The sequence below is a fragment of the Salvia hispanica genome, chromosome 3, assembly GCF_023119035.1.
Source record: "Salvia hispanica cultivar TCC Black 2014 chromosome 3, UniMelb_Shisp_WGS_1.0, whole genome shotgun sequence".
Classification (NCBI taxonomy): Eukaryota; Viridiplantae; Streptophyta; class Magnoliopsida; order Lamiales; family Lamiaceae; genus Salvia; species Salvia hispanica.
The window spans coordinates 50,519,245-50,540,021 of record NC_062967.1 but is presented as its reverse complement, the minus strand read 5'-3'; the positions used below and the strand labels follow the sequence as shown (position 1 = coordinate 50,540,021).

Below are 20,777 nucleotides of genomic sequence, written 5' to 3'. Positions count from 1 at the left end.
TTCCCTGGGATGCTAGGGAGCATCGATTGTATGCCGGCGGTGGAAGAAGCTGTCCGACGGCGTGGAGAGGCCAAAATACCGGTGGCTGCAAGGGCAGCCACCCCACGATGATCCTGGAAGCCGTCGCTGACCACCGCCTCTGGATCTGGCATGCCTACTTCGGTGTAGCCGGGTCGAACAACAACATCAACGTCCTCAACTCGTCCACCCTCTTCGCGGATCAGTGCAGGGGTCGCGGCCCGGCCATCGAGGTCACTACCAACGGCCGCAGACATCATATGAGGTACTACTTGGCCGATGACATATACCCAAGGTGGCCTATTTTTTTTTTAAGACTATCAGCTGCCCAATTGGTGACAGGAGAGTCTTGTTTGCGGCAAAGAAAGAGTCTGCACGAAAGGATGTGGAGTGGGCTTTTGGGGTGCTCCAATCGCGGTGGGCAATCGTGAAAGGTCAGCGCATTTCTGGTTCAAGGAAGTCATCGCCGACGTCATGTATGCGTGCATCATCATGCATAACATGATAGTCGAACAAGAAGTTGGACATGTCACCGATTGGGTGGATGATGAAGCCGGATCTAGCTCCAGCACGACGACCCCGCCTGTCGCTCGAGGATTACCGATGGGCTTCGGTGAGGTTCTACAGGGACAAACCTCAATGCACAGCCAACAAGACCATACTCAGCTCATTACCGACATGATTGAAGAAATTTGGAACCGCAACCACCGTTGAGAATTTGTAGTTTTTCCACATTCGTAGTGTAATGTTTTAATTTTAATGAAATGAAGTTTTTTTTTCAAATTTTGAAGTATTTAAATATTCAAATAATAGATTTAATGCTTAGGGCGGGCTATAGTCCGCCCCATTACAGGTGGAAGGGACGGAAGATAAAATGTTGATGTGGCAGCGCATAGGGCGGGGCTTAGGGCGTCGCATCCTCCGCCTCAATGTGGATGCCCTTAGTATAGTAAGAGTCATAATTGATATATGCGGGGGCTGAATTACTTGTGTTTGATAGAAATGTTGGAGACATTTTTGCGTCGGTGTTTTAGAATGCAACGAGGTCTTTTCGTGTATATTGTGTCGGCGCTGACAGCGCGTTACACGTACTTCCAGCAGCGATCTGATGCCGACGGCATGCCCGTATCATATGGCATAAATCCAAAGTTGTTTTGAATTTACAAACTAATTTTTTAATGTTTGTTTGATCTTTGTACCATGTCAATTGTATTTTTTTTCTTCAATATTGTTTGACTATCCTGAATTCCTCTTGTAGATTAACTAAGATAAGAAAATTAAGTACTCCACCAGTTTCGGTAGACTGAGGTTAAAGATTTTGATGGCAACGTGATCGTGCTTGGTTGCCAATAAAGAATAAGTTTAGTCAGTAGCGTTGACTAGTATAAACGAAAATGAGAGGAAAGGAGAGGAGAAAGAAAAGGAAAAAGTTTAAAAAATTAGTATTTTTGAAATTTATTGAAAATTCAAAGAATATTTCAATGTTTACATTCTAGAATAATCATAAAAATAGAGTATGAATAAACAAAGCATGGGTATTTTATTATTTTAACCTATAGTAATCATAAAAATAGAGTATGAATAAACAAAGCATGGGTATTTTATTATTTTAACCTATAGTACTCCCTTATTCTGTGATGAATTGAATTAATATGACTCATTTTCATGTTTAGTCTACACGAAAAAAGATTGATCGTTCTTAAATTTTAAAAATATTTTTATTTTTATTTTGTTCTTCCCACATTTTCCTCTTTAAAATATAAAAAATTGAAAGAGACATTATTTTTCTATAAAGAAGATGCCAATCTCAATTCTTAGTCATCCCATCACAACTTTACTAGAGAAGAACAATTCTCACTTTCTTGACTATCTCTTTCCTCTCTCTAATCCGCCATGGCCGGAGCCGCCGCGACCACCGTCCTCGCATTCACCATTCTCACCCTCTCATCCCTTCTCCTCCCCGCAAACTCCGATCAGTTCTCAACAAGACTGAACAAACGAGAAATGGGGATATCAACGAAGCGAGAGAAGCTAAGCCACCTCCACTTCTACTTCCACGACATCGTCAGCGGCCGCAACCCCACCGCCGTTATTGTGGCCGAGGCCGCCTCCACCAACTCCTCCGCCACCGGCTTCGGCATGGTGGTGATGATCGACGACCCCCTCACCACCGGCCCCAACGTGAGCTCCAAGATCGTGGGGCGCGCGCAGGGGATCTACGGCTCTGCCGACTTGAATGAGTTCGGCCTTCTGATGGCGCTCAATTTCGTGTTTTTGGAGGGAAAATTCAACGGGAGCACGCTGAGCGTGCTGGGCCGGAACGCGGCGATGGCGGCCGTGAGGGAGATGCCGATCGTCGGAGGCAGCGGCGTGTTCCGGTTCGCGAGAGGGTATGCTCAGGCGAGGACTCATTTCATTAACACCAAAACAGGGGACGCTATTGTGGAATATAATGTCTATGTTTTGCATTATTGACCATTTTTTTCCTTTGTTGTTTGAATTTTCTTTAGTAGTCTTGCAATTACATGTGTTTGGACTTTGGACTTTGGAGTCATACCAAAAATGTACTAACGAATAATCTTGTCTTGTTTGTTGTACTAATAAGATTGTTGGATGTTAATTTTCCAATATACTACTACCATATAAATGAATATAAAAAAATTAACGTGAATAAATACAATCGTAATGTGTTTAGATATTTATAGTACTGAGAACTACGTACAGACTCATTATTTTATGATTATTTATCTAAGATTAAATTATGAGATTTTTTAGTATGAGAAGATGGTTACGTGCCATTATCATATAATTATTTATGTATAGGATTAAGTTGTGAGATTCAATCTTAGAAGCAAACATCACACAATACATATTTAATCATAGAATATAATCTTTTATATCGAGCCGGCTGCGTTATGTATTTTTATTAAAATGATGAAGCATATTATGAATGGAGAAAGATATATGGGTTTATGACTTTATGTGATCGATAAAAGTGGTGACTGGTGAGCTATATTGGAAAAATACATGATGCACTTAATGTACCGTTCAATTTTTTCTTATTTTCTTTTTATTTTAATTTTTTAATTGAATTTTGTTATTATTCCATTAAGAAGTTAAAGGTGATAACTTAAAAAGTATTGTATACAGAGTTTCAAATAATTTTTAATTCTGATATTTTATGATATCCTGCGAGTGAGAGACATGTATGATAAGGAATTTCCATCCAATATTTGGAACGAGTGAGTCAGTGATTCGAATATTTTCTTATTCATTTAATTATTATCGGAGCTTTATAAATTAATATTGTGAGCAGGTTTGTTTAGTGTACATATTCTTGCCCCGTTATCATAAAATGTGTTCATGATTGAGTTGTTGATTAAAGTGGGGTTGATAGGAGTATCATTTTTAAGTAAGCTACATCGATCCAGCCGTGGCTTAAGACAATGCATATAATTAATTGAACTTAACTCTTATGGTATAAAATTATTAATTATGTTGGAAAATCTAATTTCAGTATTAACATGATATTATTAATTTTCCCTAAAAAGTACTACTATAAATATTTAGTTTCTTGCGTAAGGTGAGCCTCGTAAGTCGTAAGTAGTAGGTTGGGTTGGAATTTTGCAACTCATCCCACCGACAAGCTCCAATAATTGACTGAGCAGGTCATTAGTCATATGTTCCCACCAAATAAACAAAAAGGAAAAAAGCATTGCAAAGAATAAAACTTTTACTGTAATGAATATTTATGAGTAGGATAAAGTATGGTTTGAGTAATTATACTATTCGATTTTTAACATACTAAATGACATCTTCAAACCATAAAGCAAGAGGAATGAAAACGAGTAATATTCTTTTTTAAACAATTAAAGTGGTCTCCTCAGTTATTTTTTCCTTTGGAGGTGATCTTTGACTCACTTTTTCCCTATTAAGTTTCTAACCCTTATTTTACTCACTTTTCCCTATTTTAAGCCTAATCATTCTTCTCGTTAGGTCTTTTTGTGTTTTATGTCCAACTATATTTCGTATTTTATGTACTTGTGTCCATTTTATTTACTAAGATTGTGAGAATTGTATCTCGTTGGATTCTATCATCTATCATAATCTAAAGTGCAGATTGGGTGAAAAGATTTTGATGCCCTTTTCATAGAGAAAATGAAAAAAATGGAGTGTCATTCTATCCAAAAACAATTTTTGAAGGCAAAAACAATTGACCAAATAATGGTCCAATAAAAATGCTAGCTTCTTTGAAGAAGTTCTAAACACATTTAAATAGTGCACTATGATTAATTTCTTTTTTTAATTAAGTTATAAATTTATATACTCCTATTAATTAGCTTTATAGTTTGGGTTAAAACTGGAATTGTGCTATAGAGTTTAGTTTGCCTTCTCTTTATTTAGGTTAAAATTGAGATTTAATCCTTTAATACAATATTTTTTCTCTGAATTAATTCACAAGCTAAACGACAACACAAATGAGTAATGTTTACAATTTTCATCCTATATTTGCTCAATTAAAGTTTTAAATTCTTATATTTTAATTCGCCTCTAATTAATTAAACAATACTACAAAGTTTATAGATTAAATTACGATGAAATTATATATATTTCAAATTAAATCTAACTTATAAAGTTTGTATTACTTCTTACTATAAAGAGTAGTGTAAATTGTCACATTATTCATAATAAATAAGATGCATAAAATATTATCGTTATTTTAAGTGATAATTTACTTTTTATACGTATATGTGGCGGGAAGTAAGAAATTTATTCTTTTGAATATAAAAAATTCATTTAGTTTTTGGCCATGTATATCAAGTTATGCTTGGTCTGAAATTAAACGGAAGAAATAGATTGTCAACTAAAATGTGATTATTGAATAATACAAATTTTCTAACTTGACTTCTCAAAGAATTTTTAAATTTTAATTATTTTAATTATTCATATATTTAATGTGGATATGTTTAATATTCCATACATACTTTTTAAATTATTTTTTTTAAATTAAACTATTAAATTTATATATAAATTTACCTTTCATTTGGATTAATGACTTGCATAGCACTGTCAAGAAACATCTTCAATCACACATATTTTCTTTATTTGTATATCTTATTCTAATTAATTCATACTCTTTGATCATTAGTCACACATCTTCTTTTTGTCATTAATTTTATTATTTTTATTCCACTTAGATCATAAATAAAAATTGCACGTTTTATTTGTTAGGGAGTAGTAAATTTTTTATTTAGAGTCACAACGAAAAATAAGTGAGAAGATTTGATCAAGAGAACCGAAAAAAAAAATGTTTCTGGTCTAGGTCGAGACGATTTTCAAGTAAAAAGAAAAGAAAAAACCAAAGAGTGAGGGATAAAAGATTAGAAAAAAATCGAGAAAGTAGGCCTTTGGGCCAACAATAGGAGTGGTTACTTGGTCATTTGGTGGGATAGTATCATAGTTGGGTCACGAGTTTGGGGTTGTCACGGTCCTCTCTAAATATCCCACAAAGGAACAAAAATAATATTCAAATTTTATTAAATTAATTTGGAAAAATATTATTGGAATATGCATGTTTTTCATCAGCCAAACAATATTGCATTGATTTCCACCGCTTTTAACTAAGTGGATAAATATGACTAGATTAATAGTTTTATTTATAGTAATATAATAATAAAAAAAAGGTAAATATTTGTTGAGGCATTGCTTGATTTATTTGTTTTAGTTCCACATGCCATATTTTTTTCCTTTCTAATCTTGATATGATAGTTTATATTACTATCTAAGACCATTAATCCGCATTATCAATATTAAAAAGGCTAAGAAAGAAAATCAAGGCCCGGTTATAATGAGGCCGATATGCCCAATTAATTAATAAAGTTAAAGGACATTAATTAATTATGGAATTGTTTTCTACTAGTACTAACTACACTACGTTATACCCCTGTTATGCCTAAATGCATCACTCCACCTCTTATTTTCATTTTATTAATTTATCATCTTCTATTTTATATACACCACAATCCACATGACTAAAACTAGCGTAGGCACTAAGCGCATATGCACGATGCTCATATTCTCCAGTCCTCTGCCTCATCTGGCGTGTCCCTCACCGCGTCGCCTCCATAGCCTGCCGCCGTCTCCTCCCTACTTTAACGTCCCGCCTTCACCATCGCACCATCCAATATAATCGAGAGAGGAAGAGAGAGACATAATGTCTAGCTTTATTTAAGACTACATTTTCCTGTCAAAACTGTGTCAGATGACATCCCAAAAAACTGTCACTTTATATATTGATAGATTTTGGGTCGGATTCCAGTTTAGTACCCGCGCAATTGCGCTCATAGTGAGTGCGTGGTCACAAGAATGGGTCTCTACTTACATTGTCCAAGTAATTGATTTGTGTCGTATGCTATTTTTGTATTTAGAAAATATTAAAATATCATCGATTTTTATGTATCAATATACTCTATACTCCCATTTGTGGTATTAAATATAGTATAAAGCAATGGAAACACAACTTTAAAGTAATAGTTGTGAATTCGGTAAAAAGAAAAAAGGAAAAAGAAAAGAACAAGAAAAAGAAAAGAACAAGAAAGATATCTTGAAATACAGAAAAGGAATCAACTCAAAATTTTACTGCTCAAACTTGAACATGACAATTTGAAATCTAAACTAACTTTTACTAGAACTTCATTTTGATTGTTAAAACGTAGTACTAAATAAACGTGAATGTGGTCATCATTTTCAAAATCCAAATTAGTAATAAAAATGATGTCCACACAATTTACTCATTTAAGTGTAGTAATTTGACATCATTAAATATAAATTATACTACCAATAAACGTTATTCTTTTAAAGAAAATAATACTGTGTCCCTATATTTTTAGGTTTAACTTTTGTTTGCAAGTTAACTTCATCAATAGAGTTATAGAGATATGAGCCATTATCTTAAATATTCGCTACATACATGTATGTATAAAGAATCATATAATCCTAAGCAACCTTCTAAAGCAACTTATTCTTCATAATTTCACAAGTCACCTCAAAAAATAAAAATAAATAAATATTAAAGACTCCTAATTTCCTACACTCTTCGCATATATCCTCATATCCGCAAATAAGAGTCTCATTTCTTTTTGATACATGTTCTAAGACAATATTAACATTAGCTGGTGAGAATATAGACTCACTTATATGCATTAATTTTAAATGAAATGTAAATGAAATTAGTTATTGGAATATAAGAGCCTACGTACATTTATAGTAAAAATAATCATGCTCTTGCCCACGGATGAACCGAAATGGAAAGGGGGGAGGAGGGTTAATTTCAATTTACATACAAAATGTTTTACCAATGTTTCAATTGAGTACACAATATTTTAAGTTAACAAATATCGTACAAAAAGTTTGATCAGTGTTACGAATTAGTACATTCCATCTAAAATCACTAACACTATTACTTTTTCTTACTTTTCTCCAAATTATGCCATAAAAAATATGATTTTATTTCTCTAAATAATACCTTATGCATTGCCATATGGGCATTTTATCAAGCAATGAATTCACATTTAACTTTCAGCTAATATTTGCAGCTAATTTTAGAGTGGAAATGATGAAAAATAAGAAAAAGTAACAATGTTAGTGATTTTTAGACGTAATGTACTAATTTGAAACACTAATCAAATTTTTTGTATGATATTTGTTACCTTAAAACATTTTGTACTCGATTGAAACATTTTATATGTAAGGTGTAATTATTCCGGAAAAGGGAGTAAGTAAATAGTAATCGTAGTAAAAGGTATACAAACACCCACACAAAAATACAGAGCCAAATTACGCCACCAAAACCCCCTCTCTTGTGTGTAAATACCTAAATTGGAATTCATCGCCTGACAACAATCTCATTGCATTTCTCAATCAGGAACACACAGATACGATTCTATACGAAGAAGTCGTTTGCATTGCTTCTCTACTGATACGGACTTCATTTGCATATCCGCCTCTGCGGCCGCCTTAATTTCTTCTTTCGCCAATTGCTCTGGGTGTTTGGAGGGGATTTGGCTCCTGGAAATGAGGATTTTTGGCTAGAGGAATCGATATTAGGAGACAGAATGCCTGGGATGGTGCAGAAGAATAATGTTTGCGGCGGTTCTAATTATCACAATCAGCTGCACAAGGTATTATCAGCTAATGTATATGCTAGTTCGATATGAATTTAATTTTAAACCGGTTTAATGTGTTTTTTGCCAGTTTTGTTGACGGTATGGGGTGAGTTCAGCTTCAGTATTTTGTTTAGGAGGTTGTAGGGTTAAATTGGATATGATTGAGAGTTGAATTAAATGATTCTGGCAATGCTATATGGATGTCGATTCCAAATTTTACTTGCACTTGTTCTATGTTTGAATTCACTCTCTTTTGGTGGGGGTGAAACAGTTGTTGAGCCTAAGGTCACATGATAGTGTTTTTGTACTGATTGATAGTGTTTTTGCATGCATTTGCTGCATCAATCTGTTTGAAAATTCAAATGCCCCTATTGGTGCTTGATCATACGCTGTTTAATTCAAGTAATGCCTTCTAGATTATACTAGTCATGTTCAAATTCCACGAGTATAGTCTTTTTTTGTTCATTTAGGCCCGTCATTTCTTTGCTTGATTTGTGATTCTCATCTTATTCTTAAGTTTCTTTCTTTTTATATTTTTCATGCAGTTTTGGTGTGAACTGTCAACACAAGCTCGGCAGAAACTTATGAGGATTGACAAACAGACACTATTTGAGCATGCTCGTAAGAATTTGTACTGCTCTAGGTGCAATGGGTTGTTGCTTGAAAGTTTTTTACAGATTGTTATGTATGGAAAGTCTCTACAGCAGAACTGTGGCAACTTGTGTATTGATAATGAGTGCCAAGATAATGTGATAGATCCGTCTATCCATCCATGGGGTGGATTAACCACTTCCAGGGAAGGGACATTGACGCTTTTGGACTGTTACCTTCACTCAAAGTCTTTGAAGGGTCTCCAAAATGTAATTGTCAATTTCACAAAGTTTTGTCTTCTTTAGTGCAAACCTTAGGCTTAATTACCTTTAATATGAATCAGGTATTTGACAGTGCACGTGGAAGGGAAAAACAACGCAAGTTGCTCTATCCTAATGCATGCGGAGGAGGTGGCCGGGGATGGATAAGCCAAGGAATTACGGGATATGGTAAAGTACATGTAACAAGAGAAACATGTGCTCTTCACACTGCTAGATTATCAGTGGAGACATTGGTCAACTTTTGGTCATCCCTTCGAGCAGAGACTCAGCAATCTCTTCTAAGGATGAAAGAAGAGGACTTTATTGAAAGACTCATGTTTAGGTGTGCCACACTTTTTCTTTGTTAGTTCGCTATTTACTGGTTCGTGTATGACTATAACAGTATTAAACAAATGTAAAGACGCCAATCGGTGTTCATGTTGTAAAGATATAATGTCTTTTCTAGTTTTCAGTTCCCTGGTTAATACCTTGTCTCTACTCTCCATTGGACAAGGAAGTGGCGTATAGCTTATGGAGTAGAAATGCTAGTGAATAGATTATAGATGTCAGAATGGCTGTGTAATATGTTCATCTTCATGAATCGGGTAAAGCTAGCACAGTAAGATCTTTAGACCCTAGGCTAACTCATTTGTTTTGGTAGTACACAACATTTAAAGAATAAATTTATAAAGACCAACTTAGGGTGCCATAGTCAGCCTAAATGAAAAAAATATGGTATAGATTTGTATATGTATGTCTTATCTCATCTTAATATTCAACCAAAAGATTAGTTGGAGTTCTCATGCTTGACAGCAAATATCTTCTAGCTCCTACCTTTTTTTGTTGATTATTAAACTCATAGTACTGGAAGTTAGTCCGGTTTCTTCTTAGCCAGGTATTTATGTCAATTCTAAAGTAAGTTTCTAAATCTTTATTGCTACACGAGATGTTTCAGCGTATATAAATTGGTGTTAAGCAGTAAAGTTGTCTCATGATTAAATTTGTGGCGATCATTTTCAGAATATCAGGGAATGGTGAGTTTTGTTGTGATTTTATCATCTGACTAGTTTCTTCACGTTTTAGCCACACATTCATTTGAAATAGGTCAATGAACTTCTTATTCAATGTTGGTTCAAGGACAACCCGATTTGAGTTCATTTCTGAAGAAACTTCTGAACTCCTTTTTCGCAGGTTTGACAGCAAAAGGTTTTGCAGAGATTGTCGAAAAAACGTGATACGTGAATTTAAGGAGCTAAAAGAGCTGAAGCGCATGAGAAAGGATCCTCGCTGTACCAGCTGGCTTTGTGCAGCAGATTCTGCCTTCCAATATGAGGTGCACAATCGTCTGGATTGTCTATCATTCTTTGGGAATTTGATATCCTGTTCCTACAATACTTAATGATGCATCATCTATTTCAATTCTCAGGTTTCTCATGATACAGTTCGAGCTGATTGGCATCAAACATTTTCAGATGCTTGTGGAACGTATCATCACTTTGAATGGGCTATTGGAACTGGAGAAGGAAAATCTGATATCTTGGATTTTAAAAATGTTGGGCTGAGAGTAAGGGTTCAAGTGACTGGGGTAGATCTAAGTGGTCTGAGTGCTTGCTACATAACTCTAAGGGCTTGGAAAATGGATGGACGATGCAATGAACTGTGTGTGAAAGCTCATGCTTTGCAAGCGCCGCAATGTGCTCATTGCAGGCTAGCTGTTGGTGATGGATATGTAAGAATTATAATAGGGGGAAATATCAAAAGATTCTTTGAGCATGCAGAGGAAGCCAAGGAAGAAGAGGTTAGCAGAAGATTTGCTTGATGTTTTCTTTTCCACACTTAGTTCATTCCTGCTAAGCCTGTTCCATCCCTGATATTGTGATTTATAAATATCCTTTCCAGGATGATGACTCCTTGGATAAGGATGGAAATGAGCTTGATGGTGAGTGCTCTCGTCCCCAGAAACATGCAAAGAGTCCTGCACTTGCTAGAGAATTTCTCCTAGATGCTGCAACTGTCATCTTCAAGGAACAGGTATGTTTATTATGCTTATTTCTCTTTCCTTACGATTTTATGTTTTGAAATATTTGCATGCAGTTAGAATTCTCTGTTTCCAACACGAATGATCATTTGAACCTTAAGCAACTACCTTAACTTCACTAGTTTTCAAGCTGTATTATTGTAAAGTGAAGTATAATTTATAAATTAGTTTCATCATGGAGTAATACATGTTTATGAGCTTGTTTAATGTTTAAAATTTCTTTAGTGGATGTACTTGTTATTAGCTCTGTGAAGTTTCCTAACTTGGCAGGTGTTCCTGCAGGTTGAGAAGGCTTTTAGGGAGGGGACTGCCCAAAAAAATGCACAGAGTATATTTGTTTGTCTTGCTTTGGAATTGCTGGAAGAGCGTGTGCATGTGGCGTGCAAAGAAATCATCACTTTAGAAAAGCAGGTGCTTTCATCTGCAATATTTAGTCTGCAGCAATTATCTATCTAGTTTGATTTTTTTTTTCTTGAGTTTGGATTGACTCTCACTTTTTCCATTCAATTCTCTATTTACAGATGAAACTACTTGAAGAAGAAGAAAAGGAGAAGCGTGAAGATGAAGAGCGCAAGGAGCGTAGGAGAACAAAAGAAAGGGAGAAAAAGGTGCGCAGAAAGGAAAGAATAAGAGAGAAAGAAAACAAAGAAAGGAGATGTGCTGAATCGAATACAGATCCTGTGGCTCTTGATACTCGAAATGAGGCAGAACCTTGTTCTGATGATGGTGTCAATGTTGAGAACACCAGAGATTGTACTATGGAAACAGGGGAAGCTGCCTCCCTACCCAGTCCTTTGTTCCCTGACATTCAAGATGAAGAATTTTTTATGGATTACAGTTCTCCAAATGTGGAAAATCACCTTGAAGATATTTTGGAAGAGGAATCAGGAATTACCAGAGATTTTAAGGCCTCTTTGCCATATAATCACTGTAGGTATTCTCGCAGGAAACCAAGGTTACATAAAGATACTGAGCAGGATTTGACTTCAAAGTGGTCTGATAGGAGAAAGGGTTCAGCAATGTCAGAGAGTGAAGTCACTACTGGCAAGTATGAATCAAGAATTCATGCTGATGGTTTTTATTCCACTAGGAGCAATAATTGCTTCGATAAGCAGTTAAGAACGAATGCTGCAAAGTTAAATACTAGATATGATCCAAAGTTGAGTGAAAAACTTCAGTGTAGAGTAGGTGACCGATGTGATTCCCATGTTTGTAGTTGTAACCATCCTAACGACTATCGAGCAAGGCCAGAGTCGCATACGATGAGATCAACTGGAGAGCCTAAATATGAGAATAAGTTGGAGTCTTGTGATATTTCAAAATCATATCATCGAGGGAAGTGCACTCAAGTTGAGTGCGCGCGTGAGATTAATGGACAAGTTAAAGCCAAAGTCAATTGTGGCAACTCACCTGTTACAAAGAAAGTCTGGGAACCTTTGGATTCACAAAAAAAACTTGCTCAAAGCAACTCAGGATCTGATGTTGCCTTGAAGCCCAAAGTTGAAACTACTGAATCTGATCAAGTTACTGAATCATCTGGTACTGCTACTTCGTGTCAATTGACAGATACTTCGATTGAAACTAATACTGAGGACGATGAACTGGGGGACTTCGCAAAGTCTGGAAATGGTACTTGCACAGACACCGAGAAAGGACTTTATTCAATGAAGAAGTCCGAGAATTACATTAAGGTTGAAGAACCAGAGGATGGGGAGTTATATTTCATGGATAGACCTCCACTCAGGACAGAAGGGTCATTGCTGAGCAGATCTTCCAACTCCCGCAGCTGCTCTTCCTGCCTCAGTGAAGGCGACAGCAATACATTCTCCTTAAACCACTGTAATCTGGAATCAACGTCCACATCAGATTCAGAAGAGTCTAGCCAAACCTCTGAGGGAAGAGAGATGCTGCATGAAAGTAGAATTACTGAGTGTCACAAAGTTGTGGACGATCGGATTACAACTAGAGCACATGATTCTAACAACCAGGAACTAGCTTCTTTGAGCAGTTTGCCTGCAGAAACAGCCATATATTGCAAGAACGGGAAAGCAGATGCTGGTGTGGATGCTCAGCCTCAAATCGTGCTTCCCACTATGATGCAGAATCAGAGCTTACAGTATCCCATCTATCAGGCCCAAACAATGGCTTATTACCATCAAGCTCCAGTCTCTTGGCCAGCCAACCCTACTAATGGATTAATGTCCTTTCACTACCCCAATCATTACTTATATCCCGACAGGTTTGGGTACGACTTGAACACAAATGCACAGTTGATGCAGTATGGGGGCTTACAGCATCTCCCTCCGCCGCTAATAACTTCTGTTCATATGCCTGTTCTCCCCACTGTGGCTAATGTAGTCTGCACAAAGGATTACAACATAGATTCGTCAGTTGCAGAGGATAACAGGTGTGAGAAGAGGAGTGATGAATTCTCTCTCTTCCATTTTGGTGGCCCTGTAGGATTCAAAACGGAGGAGGCTGTCACCTTGAAAGATGGACGAGGTGGTGATTCGTCGGAGAAGAGCCCCCATCCCTGCAATGCAAAAGAGTCCATAGAAGAATACAATTTGTTCGCTGCCAGTAATGGCATAAAGTTTTCTATTTTCTAATTTATTGTGGATTTGTGATACAAGGAAGCCTGAGTGTGTAAACAATAATCCTTCTCTGCAAAAGATATATGGTTTTTATTACATTATATATTGATTTTTTTATTAGCTTGTTACCACTGTCTTTTTTCTCATAGGGAGTAGTTCTAGTTTATGTTACCAATGAAATTCCTTAAAGAGTTATGTATCTTACTTTTTTGGTTGAAGATTTATACATCCACATTAAGTCACACTAGTAGGAGTTTAATCTCTCATTGGCTTTACTCGGACTTTTACTTGATGTCCCGGCCTCACCTGGGATATATAACTCGCTCAAATGAAGACGAAAAATGTGGCGTCGAGAGGGGCTATCAGCGGGTAAGCTGGTCGACCCCATCCTCGTTCGTGACATGAGAACGGTGATTTATCGAAGTAGAACTCTGGATGTCACACCTTGTCTTGACAGGGTAGACTCCGTCCGAATGTTGTCCACTTTTGCCCTTTCGGTCCGTCTATTAAATGTTGTCCATTTTTGCTTTTTTCCATTTTTGATAAATGGAATCTACTTTCTACTAGCTCATTACACTCACATTTATGATTCATTTATTAACCTAAAATATAAATATGGAACCCACGTTCCACTAACTTTTTCCAATTACTTTTCTTCACATTTCTTAAAAAACATTCCGAATCAAATGTGGACAACATTTCGCCAACCGACGGAGTAGATAAAAGGTGGGCGTTAATGCTCATCACCCAGAACAACAATCTCCAAGAACTCATAAATTCAATCAAGATTCAACTCAAACAATAACCACCAACTTTTGCATTTAAGCAGTAAATAGGTATGTACTCGAACTTGGACATATAACATCTCTGCCGTAATCCAATATGGATTACACAAGTCAGTAGTTATGAAAAGAAAATAGGTCAAAAAAGAGTGATTTTTTGTTTATCACTGACACAGCATATCATATCCATCAAATTGATATGTACTCTTTCATCATCATAACATTAAGCATACAGTTAAAAATGCTCTAATCCCAGGCACTGGGGTATCCGCCGCCATAGCCACCGCCTCCCCCTCCTCCTCCATAGTAGTCACTGCTGTTGTTGCCTCTATTGAAAGAAGAATCTCTTCTGAAATCACGGCCTCCAAATCGTCCCCCTCCGCGCCTACCTTTGTTTCCAAATGAAGCTCGGCCTGCGAACCGAGTCAGCCATTCGGGGACCTCCTGATTTGCTTCCTTCATCAACTCAGCTAGCGACTTTGCCAATGACATGTTATTCTCATTGAAGAATGCTGTCGCTAGTCCTGATTTTCCAGCGCGGCCTGTACGGCCTATGCGGTGAACGTAGTCATCAATGTCATTGGGAAGGTCAAAGTTGATCACATGAGCAACATGCGGGATATCAAGACCACGAGCTGCCACATCAGTTGCGACTAGTATTGGTGTGTTTCCGCTCTTGAATGATCTTAATGCCATCTCTCGCTCCTGAAACGACAAATTAAGCAATGTTTGATGAAGCAAAAGAGCTAAGAATATACAGTTTAGAAGAGCAAATTAGTTCATGGATCAATCTAAAGTTTTCTGCTCTACAAAAATCGTTAAAAGCCAAGAACTGGACATAGTTAGGTTTCTAGATATATTGCAGCCACTGTGTAGCAAATGACATGAAAATCGGTGATTAAAAACCTAATGACTACTTGCATAGATAATAATAGTAATAAACTAGGTCAATCAGAATCTCCAAAACTGTTGGGGAAAAAAAATTAGTTAGATAGCTGCCAAGTATATATAAAAAATTTTCAAAAAAAATAAGTCAAGTAAAATCCAACAAGTCCACGCTACCCATGAACTCAAAAGTAAAAACCATGACAAAAAAGAGAGATGATGAGTATTCTCAACTGCATTATTTTCTGACCTGTTGTGTTCTATCTCCGTGAATTGTAGTAGCAGGAAAGCCATTCATACATAACCAATGTTCCAAAGAATCAGCTCCTTTTTTTGTCTCCACAAATACTAAAGTAAGAGCATGCTGTCAAACACCAGGAAATAGAAATGCTCTTATCAACAGAGAATCAAGGCAAAAAAGAGATTAAGAATATTAGCTGGTATATCATGGAGAAAAGATGAACATGTCAATAACCAAATGAGGCAATATACCAGACATGAGACTGTAGCATTCATGTGATAAAATACAAGCTCAAAGTTAAAAACTCAATATTAGCATATAATTTAGGTGATTTCTCAGTATTGATATGAAGAGGAGCATATACATTGAGCTATATCATCTATAATAGCCTAGTCTCGAGACAGTGCGTCCCATGATTCATTTTGGAACATGTTCATGGTGGAATTTGTGGATCACAAAAAAAACCATGTCATTCATTATCCAGTGCTGTATGATCATAGTTTTGTGGGAATTTTGAAGGCGGAATTATTAAGTGTAGACCAAGTAAAACGTGTATATGCAAATACTGATATATCAGAGATTTGATTCCAGCGAATCAAATGCAGCCATTCCAGTTTTGATTGATCTGAATATTAACAATATCCCTCTTTTTTGTTTGTTTTTATCTACTTGTAGTCACGTTATCTGATAAGAAAAAATTTTTGTACGAATCAATGTACCTCGACCAATTCAACAAATAGAAGTAAAAAAATGACAGGGCAAATGAAGTTCGGGGCTCAATTTGTATGCATATCGGACCTACTATCAAAATTGAATGTTCAGGGACAAAATGTGCATTTTAATTTTTTATAATCAGTTTGGACGGGAAGCTCTTCTTGTTAATAATCAACATTATTAATACTATAATTGGTCAAATGTAGAAGAAATCAAACCAAAAGATCAAAAAGGAATGAATATAATATATTGATTCACCAGAACGATAACATACCTTCCCTTGAACTCCATTTGCCCTTTGTGCATGAATAAGATCCATCAAATGGCTTCTCTTGTCACTGTCATTAACATACTCAACTCGCTGAACAATTAAGTCTGTACTGGAACCAACCCTTCCAACTGCCAAAAATATGTAATTTGAAAGGAAATCTGATGCCATTCTCTGCATTCCGAACAATAAGAAGAAATTTGAGGATATCACATTTAATTTGAAAGAAACTCAATGCCATAACCATTCACAAATTAGTAGCTTATCTATAAAAAAAGTTAAATATCTTCACTTGGTTTGTAAGTTCAAAATGATGCCCACTTTCCTTCCAAAGGGTCTATTTTTCATCACTTATCATTAGCCAAGACAACCAGAATTTGACATGAGTACTGACTCCTTATGCTAAAAATCAACGGTAAATTCAGTTTCGGATCCAAAAAAATGATAATAAATAGAATTTGCTAGCTAGTGATTCTTATTTCGGAAAAAAATCAATTCTTAAATGCTTCTGATTTGCAAACAATTTTACAGACAATTCAGCGAAGAGCAGCAAGTATCAAGTTGAGACTGAATACAAGATTGATTTACGAGCATGACCTGGATCTCTTTGGGAAAGGTTGCGCTAAAGAGCATTGTCTGTCTTTCACCAGGTGGTGGCATATCCATCTGCTCCACTATCTTTCTGATCTGAGGCTCAAAACCCATATCCAGCATTCTGTCTGCCTCATCAAGAGCCAAGTATCTTATCATTTGCAATGAAACTTTGGCTCTCTCAAGCAAATCAACCAATCTTCCAGGAGTTGCCACCAGAATGTCTACTCCCCTCTCAAGTTCACGTAGCTACAAAGTACAAACAAATGAATGACTTTTGGTCACCTTTAAGTTGTAGCAACTATAACAAAGACATCAAAGCTGAGAGCCAGTAATAGGACATCTACCATGAGAAGAAACCTAACCTTATACAAATTATAAGGGACAAATCCTTATGACATCTAAAGAACATCTGTAGATTCTAAACCCTTAAATTATCAGCAAAGAAAAAATCTTTACATCTTCAACCAGGATTATAACAAAAGTTGGGATGCATGTGTCCCACGGAGGCAGAGTGAATTCAATCTACAAGTTCTTTGTCGACATCGCAGCATGTCATATATTTTCATGAGTTTATAGATTTTCTGTTTAATGGAATTGAGCCTAATTGCAAAATAGTGGCTTTTTATGTATAACAAGACGGCGACTCATAAATAATGCACAGCCCCTCCACTTCATCAAGATATTTGTTGGCTTGGAACTAAATCCAATATAAACTAAACATCGGATGGTTTTGGGATTATAACTGACAGTACTGTCTCCAGTAAGCAGCCTAAAAACAAAATCATGAGGGCTCGGATCCAAAATAGACAATATTGTAGTCATGTGAAAATTTAAATGGTTCACGTTTTAATTTGGGGGTCTCTGTTATCAAAGCCATGTCCCATATCAAAGCAAGGTCAGAGTCTGGTGGTTCACTCTGTCTCTCAGTAGACTTTGTTGGAAGTAAAAATGAGCGTGCAAATACAATCCCACAATGGTTAAACATAGGGATGGTTTGGATGAACCAGCCAAATAGGACAAAAGGAAAATGTGTGCACAGGCATTCATTGCATATGAATGAGATAGTCGAAATGACTTGCCGTTATTGGCTGGCAACTTTATCTTAATGCACTCAGTTGTCTCATTTCCAAATTTGTTAATACGTAGCATAATTGAACAATTAAAATCAAATCGCGGAGCTCAAGAAAAAGGGAGACCACAAAATCACTCGAGCATTCATGTTGTAGGAAGATATATTAAGTAATCATTTAAACTGTGTTTCCTAGTTTTAACCCTACCACATGAAATCAAGTACTACTATTAACCAATTGTACATTCACAACAATACAACATACACTCTCTTTATTTATTGGACAAGTAAGGAAACATTTTAATCCAAAAAAAGAAATTTAACAGCATTTAGATTTGTAAACCTGCTGATTTATTGGTGCTCCGCCATAAGCAACAACTACTCTAACTCCAGTTTGATATGAAAACTTTTTAGCTTCCTCGTGTATCTGCAGGTTAAATGCAACACAGCCATCAAAAATTCCTACTCACCACATAGATAAAAGCATATATAAAATTAACAAAAACCAACATCATTTGATAAAGAGGCCGACCTGCACCGAGAGTTCTCTTGTAGGTGAGAGGATAAGAGCGAGGGGAAAAACAGTACGAACTCCACGTGGCCTCTGGGGGAAGTTACCCGTCATAATACCACTAATAATTGGGAAGCAAAAGGCAGCTGTCTTGCCTGAGCCTGTTTGAGCACAAGCCATTAAATCTCGCCCAGCTAGCGAAATGGGTATTGCATGTCGCTGAACAGGAGTTGGTCTGACATATTTACACCTACGAATATTCAAATTAAGTGCATCCCCCAAATCAATCTCTGCAAATGTATTCACAGGTGGCGGCACGTTAGCCCCACTCGTCTCAACGGGGATATCCTCATAAGCATCAAAGTTAATGCCAGTATTCTCCTGCTCATTAAAAGCAGGCTCTGCTTCAGCATCCACGTCATCATTGGCAAAGGGATTGACCTCCATACCCCTACCACCCCAACCACCTCTCCCTCCCCAACCCCCACTTCCACGACCCCCACCACCACCATACCCTTGTCGTCCATAATCAGACCTTCCGCCACCCCACCGAGACCCACTAGTGGGTCCACCAGAACCAGGCCTATTGTTAAAAGACTGCGGTCCACCAACTGATGCAGCATGAGGCTCGGATGCCGGAAGTCTGTTCCTAAGGTGTGGGGGAACATAAGCAGGCTTAGTGGCAACCAATGGCTGTTCATTCCCACCACTTGTCCCAGCATTATCCGATGATCCACCAACTGAGTTCTCAACAGCATCTGCCCATGAAGACCTCATTTTTCCCAGCAATTCTTCAAAAATATGTTCCCAGCTAGTGCAAAAAGAATCTGTGATCCCAGAGACTGTTAGTAAACAAAAATTCCAACACTCTAAAAGCTCCTTTTCTTTTCCAAATGCACCACTTGAATCAAATCGATCTCACGCATCCAAAATTATTAAAAAAAAAAATTAAGGAAAAAAAATCAAATTCAATTCTCCCCGTCTCTCCGAGTCAAATCAAGCTGATAGAGGAATCAACACGAAAACAGCTCACCACTTCGAAAATGTAAGCAAAATAAAAGTTAATTAAGATTCATAAAGCTGAAAAAAAAATGCACGGCCAAAGAGATTTTAAAAAAATCGACTTTCTTTTCGCCCTTCACACGCATACAGAATAAGAAGAAGAATTCTCAAAAACTCGGATTGAATATGCAGAATGCAGCGACACAAAGCTACAAAAAGAATGCATGCGGAAGAGAAAACGCAGTAGATATGGAAGTGCGTGTAAATGGAGGAAGTACCTGAGGTAGATCAGCAAAAGATTTGAGTTTGGAAGAATGAGAGACGGTGACAGCAGAATTATTGAAAACCCTAGATACCAAACAGTAATAAAATTGAAAATCGAGGAGAGCATATAGTAGGAGCTTTAAACCTGACAATTTGGCAGAATAGTAGTAGGATTTGGGGATTGTTTTATTACATCATCTTTTTAACTTTTACCCGCTTCTTCTGCTTTCAATTTCCACTACGGTAAACTATAGTCAAAATTGCTCTCCTACTTCAATGCGTATGAGGATTGATTGCATACTTTTGTAATTTACTTTGAAAACTTTTTATTGAATGATTGTATTAGTATTTTAACTTGTGGAGTGTGAATGTATATTTATACTAGTATCAAATTAAATGTAATTTTATGAGGATTTTAATAAAATCTTAATTGTATTGCTTTCGAAAAATGAATTTGTATAAAAAATACTAATACTATTCATTTATAACTAGATCAATTTTGTGATGCTCTTCATATGTATTGTTAGCTCTAAGTTACGTATATTATGTTTAAGTGAATTTCAATCATGCAAATACATACATGTATCCCAACCTGACGGTCGGTTTGCTAAATAATTTACAACTGAGTTAGCCTCACGATATACGTGTTTCATTATCACAGACCAGTTTTTGTCACACATACCCCAAATATTTTGAATGAGACTGAAACAACTTCCATCCTCTCTATTCGAGAATACAATTGCCAGTCAGACCATTTGACCTATCAATTATCTATTCGCGG

At 36.6% G+C, this 20,777-nt stretch overlaps 3 protein-coding genes across 3 annotated transcripts; 2 read left to right on the top strand and 1 right to left on the bottom strand.

The window, feature by feature from the left end:
* Positions 1–1,828: 1,828 nt before the first annotated feature.
* LOC125212021 (dirigent protein 22-like) lies at positions 1,829–2,646 on the top strand. Its single transcript, XM_048112024.1, has one exon. The coding sequence runs from the start codon at positions 1,912–1,914 to the stop codon at positions 2,491–2,493; it is 582 nt and encodes a 193-aa protein (XP_047967981.1). The 5' UTR covers positions 1,829–1,911; the 3' UTR covers positions 2,494–2,646.
* A 5,217-nt stretch (positions 2,647–7,863) lies between these two features.
* On the top strand, positions 7,864–13,767 carry LOC125214879. The gene is made up of 8 exons (XM_048116085.1): positions 7,864–8,198; positions 8,729–9,043; positions 9,118–9,377; positions 10,226–10,367; positions 10,461–10,832; positions 10,934–11,065; positions 11,355–11,483; positions 11,594–13,767. The coding sequence occupies exons 1-8, from the start codon at positions 8,133–8,135 to the stop codon at positions 13,679–13,681; spliced, it is 3,504 nt and encodes a 1,167-aa protein (XP_047972042.1). The 5' UTR covers positions 7,864–8,132; the 3' UTR covers positions 13,682–13,767.
* Positions 13,768–14,460: 693 nt separating this feature from the next.
* LOC125214519 (DEAD-box ATP-dependent RNA helicase 37-like) lies at positions 14,461–20,146 on the bottom strand. The gene is made up of 7 exons (XM_048115577.1): positions 20,011–20,146; positions 18,752–19,557; positions 18,563–18,646; positions 17,154–17,396; positions 16,563–16,730; positions 15,584–15,697; positions 14,461–15,153 (listed from the first exon to the last, which is right to left on the bottom strand). Exons 2-7 carry the CDS (start codon positions 19,505–19,507, stop codon positions 14,695–14,697), a joined length of 1,824 nt encoding a protein of 607 aa, XP_047971534.1. The 5' UTR covers positions 19,508–19,557; positions 20,011–20,146; the 3' UTR covers positions 14,461–14,694.
* Positions 20,147–20,777: the final 631 nt, after the last annotated feature.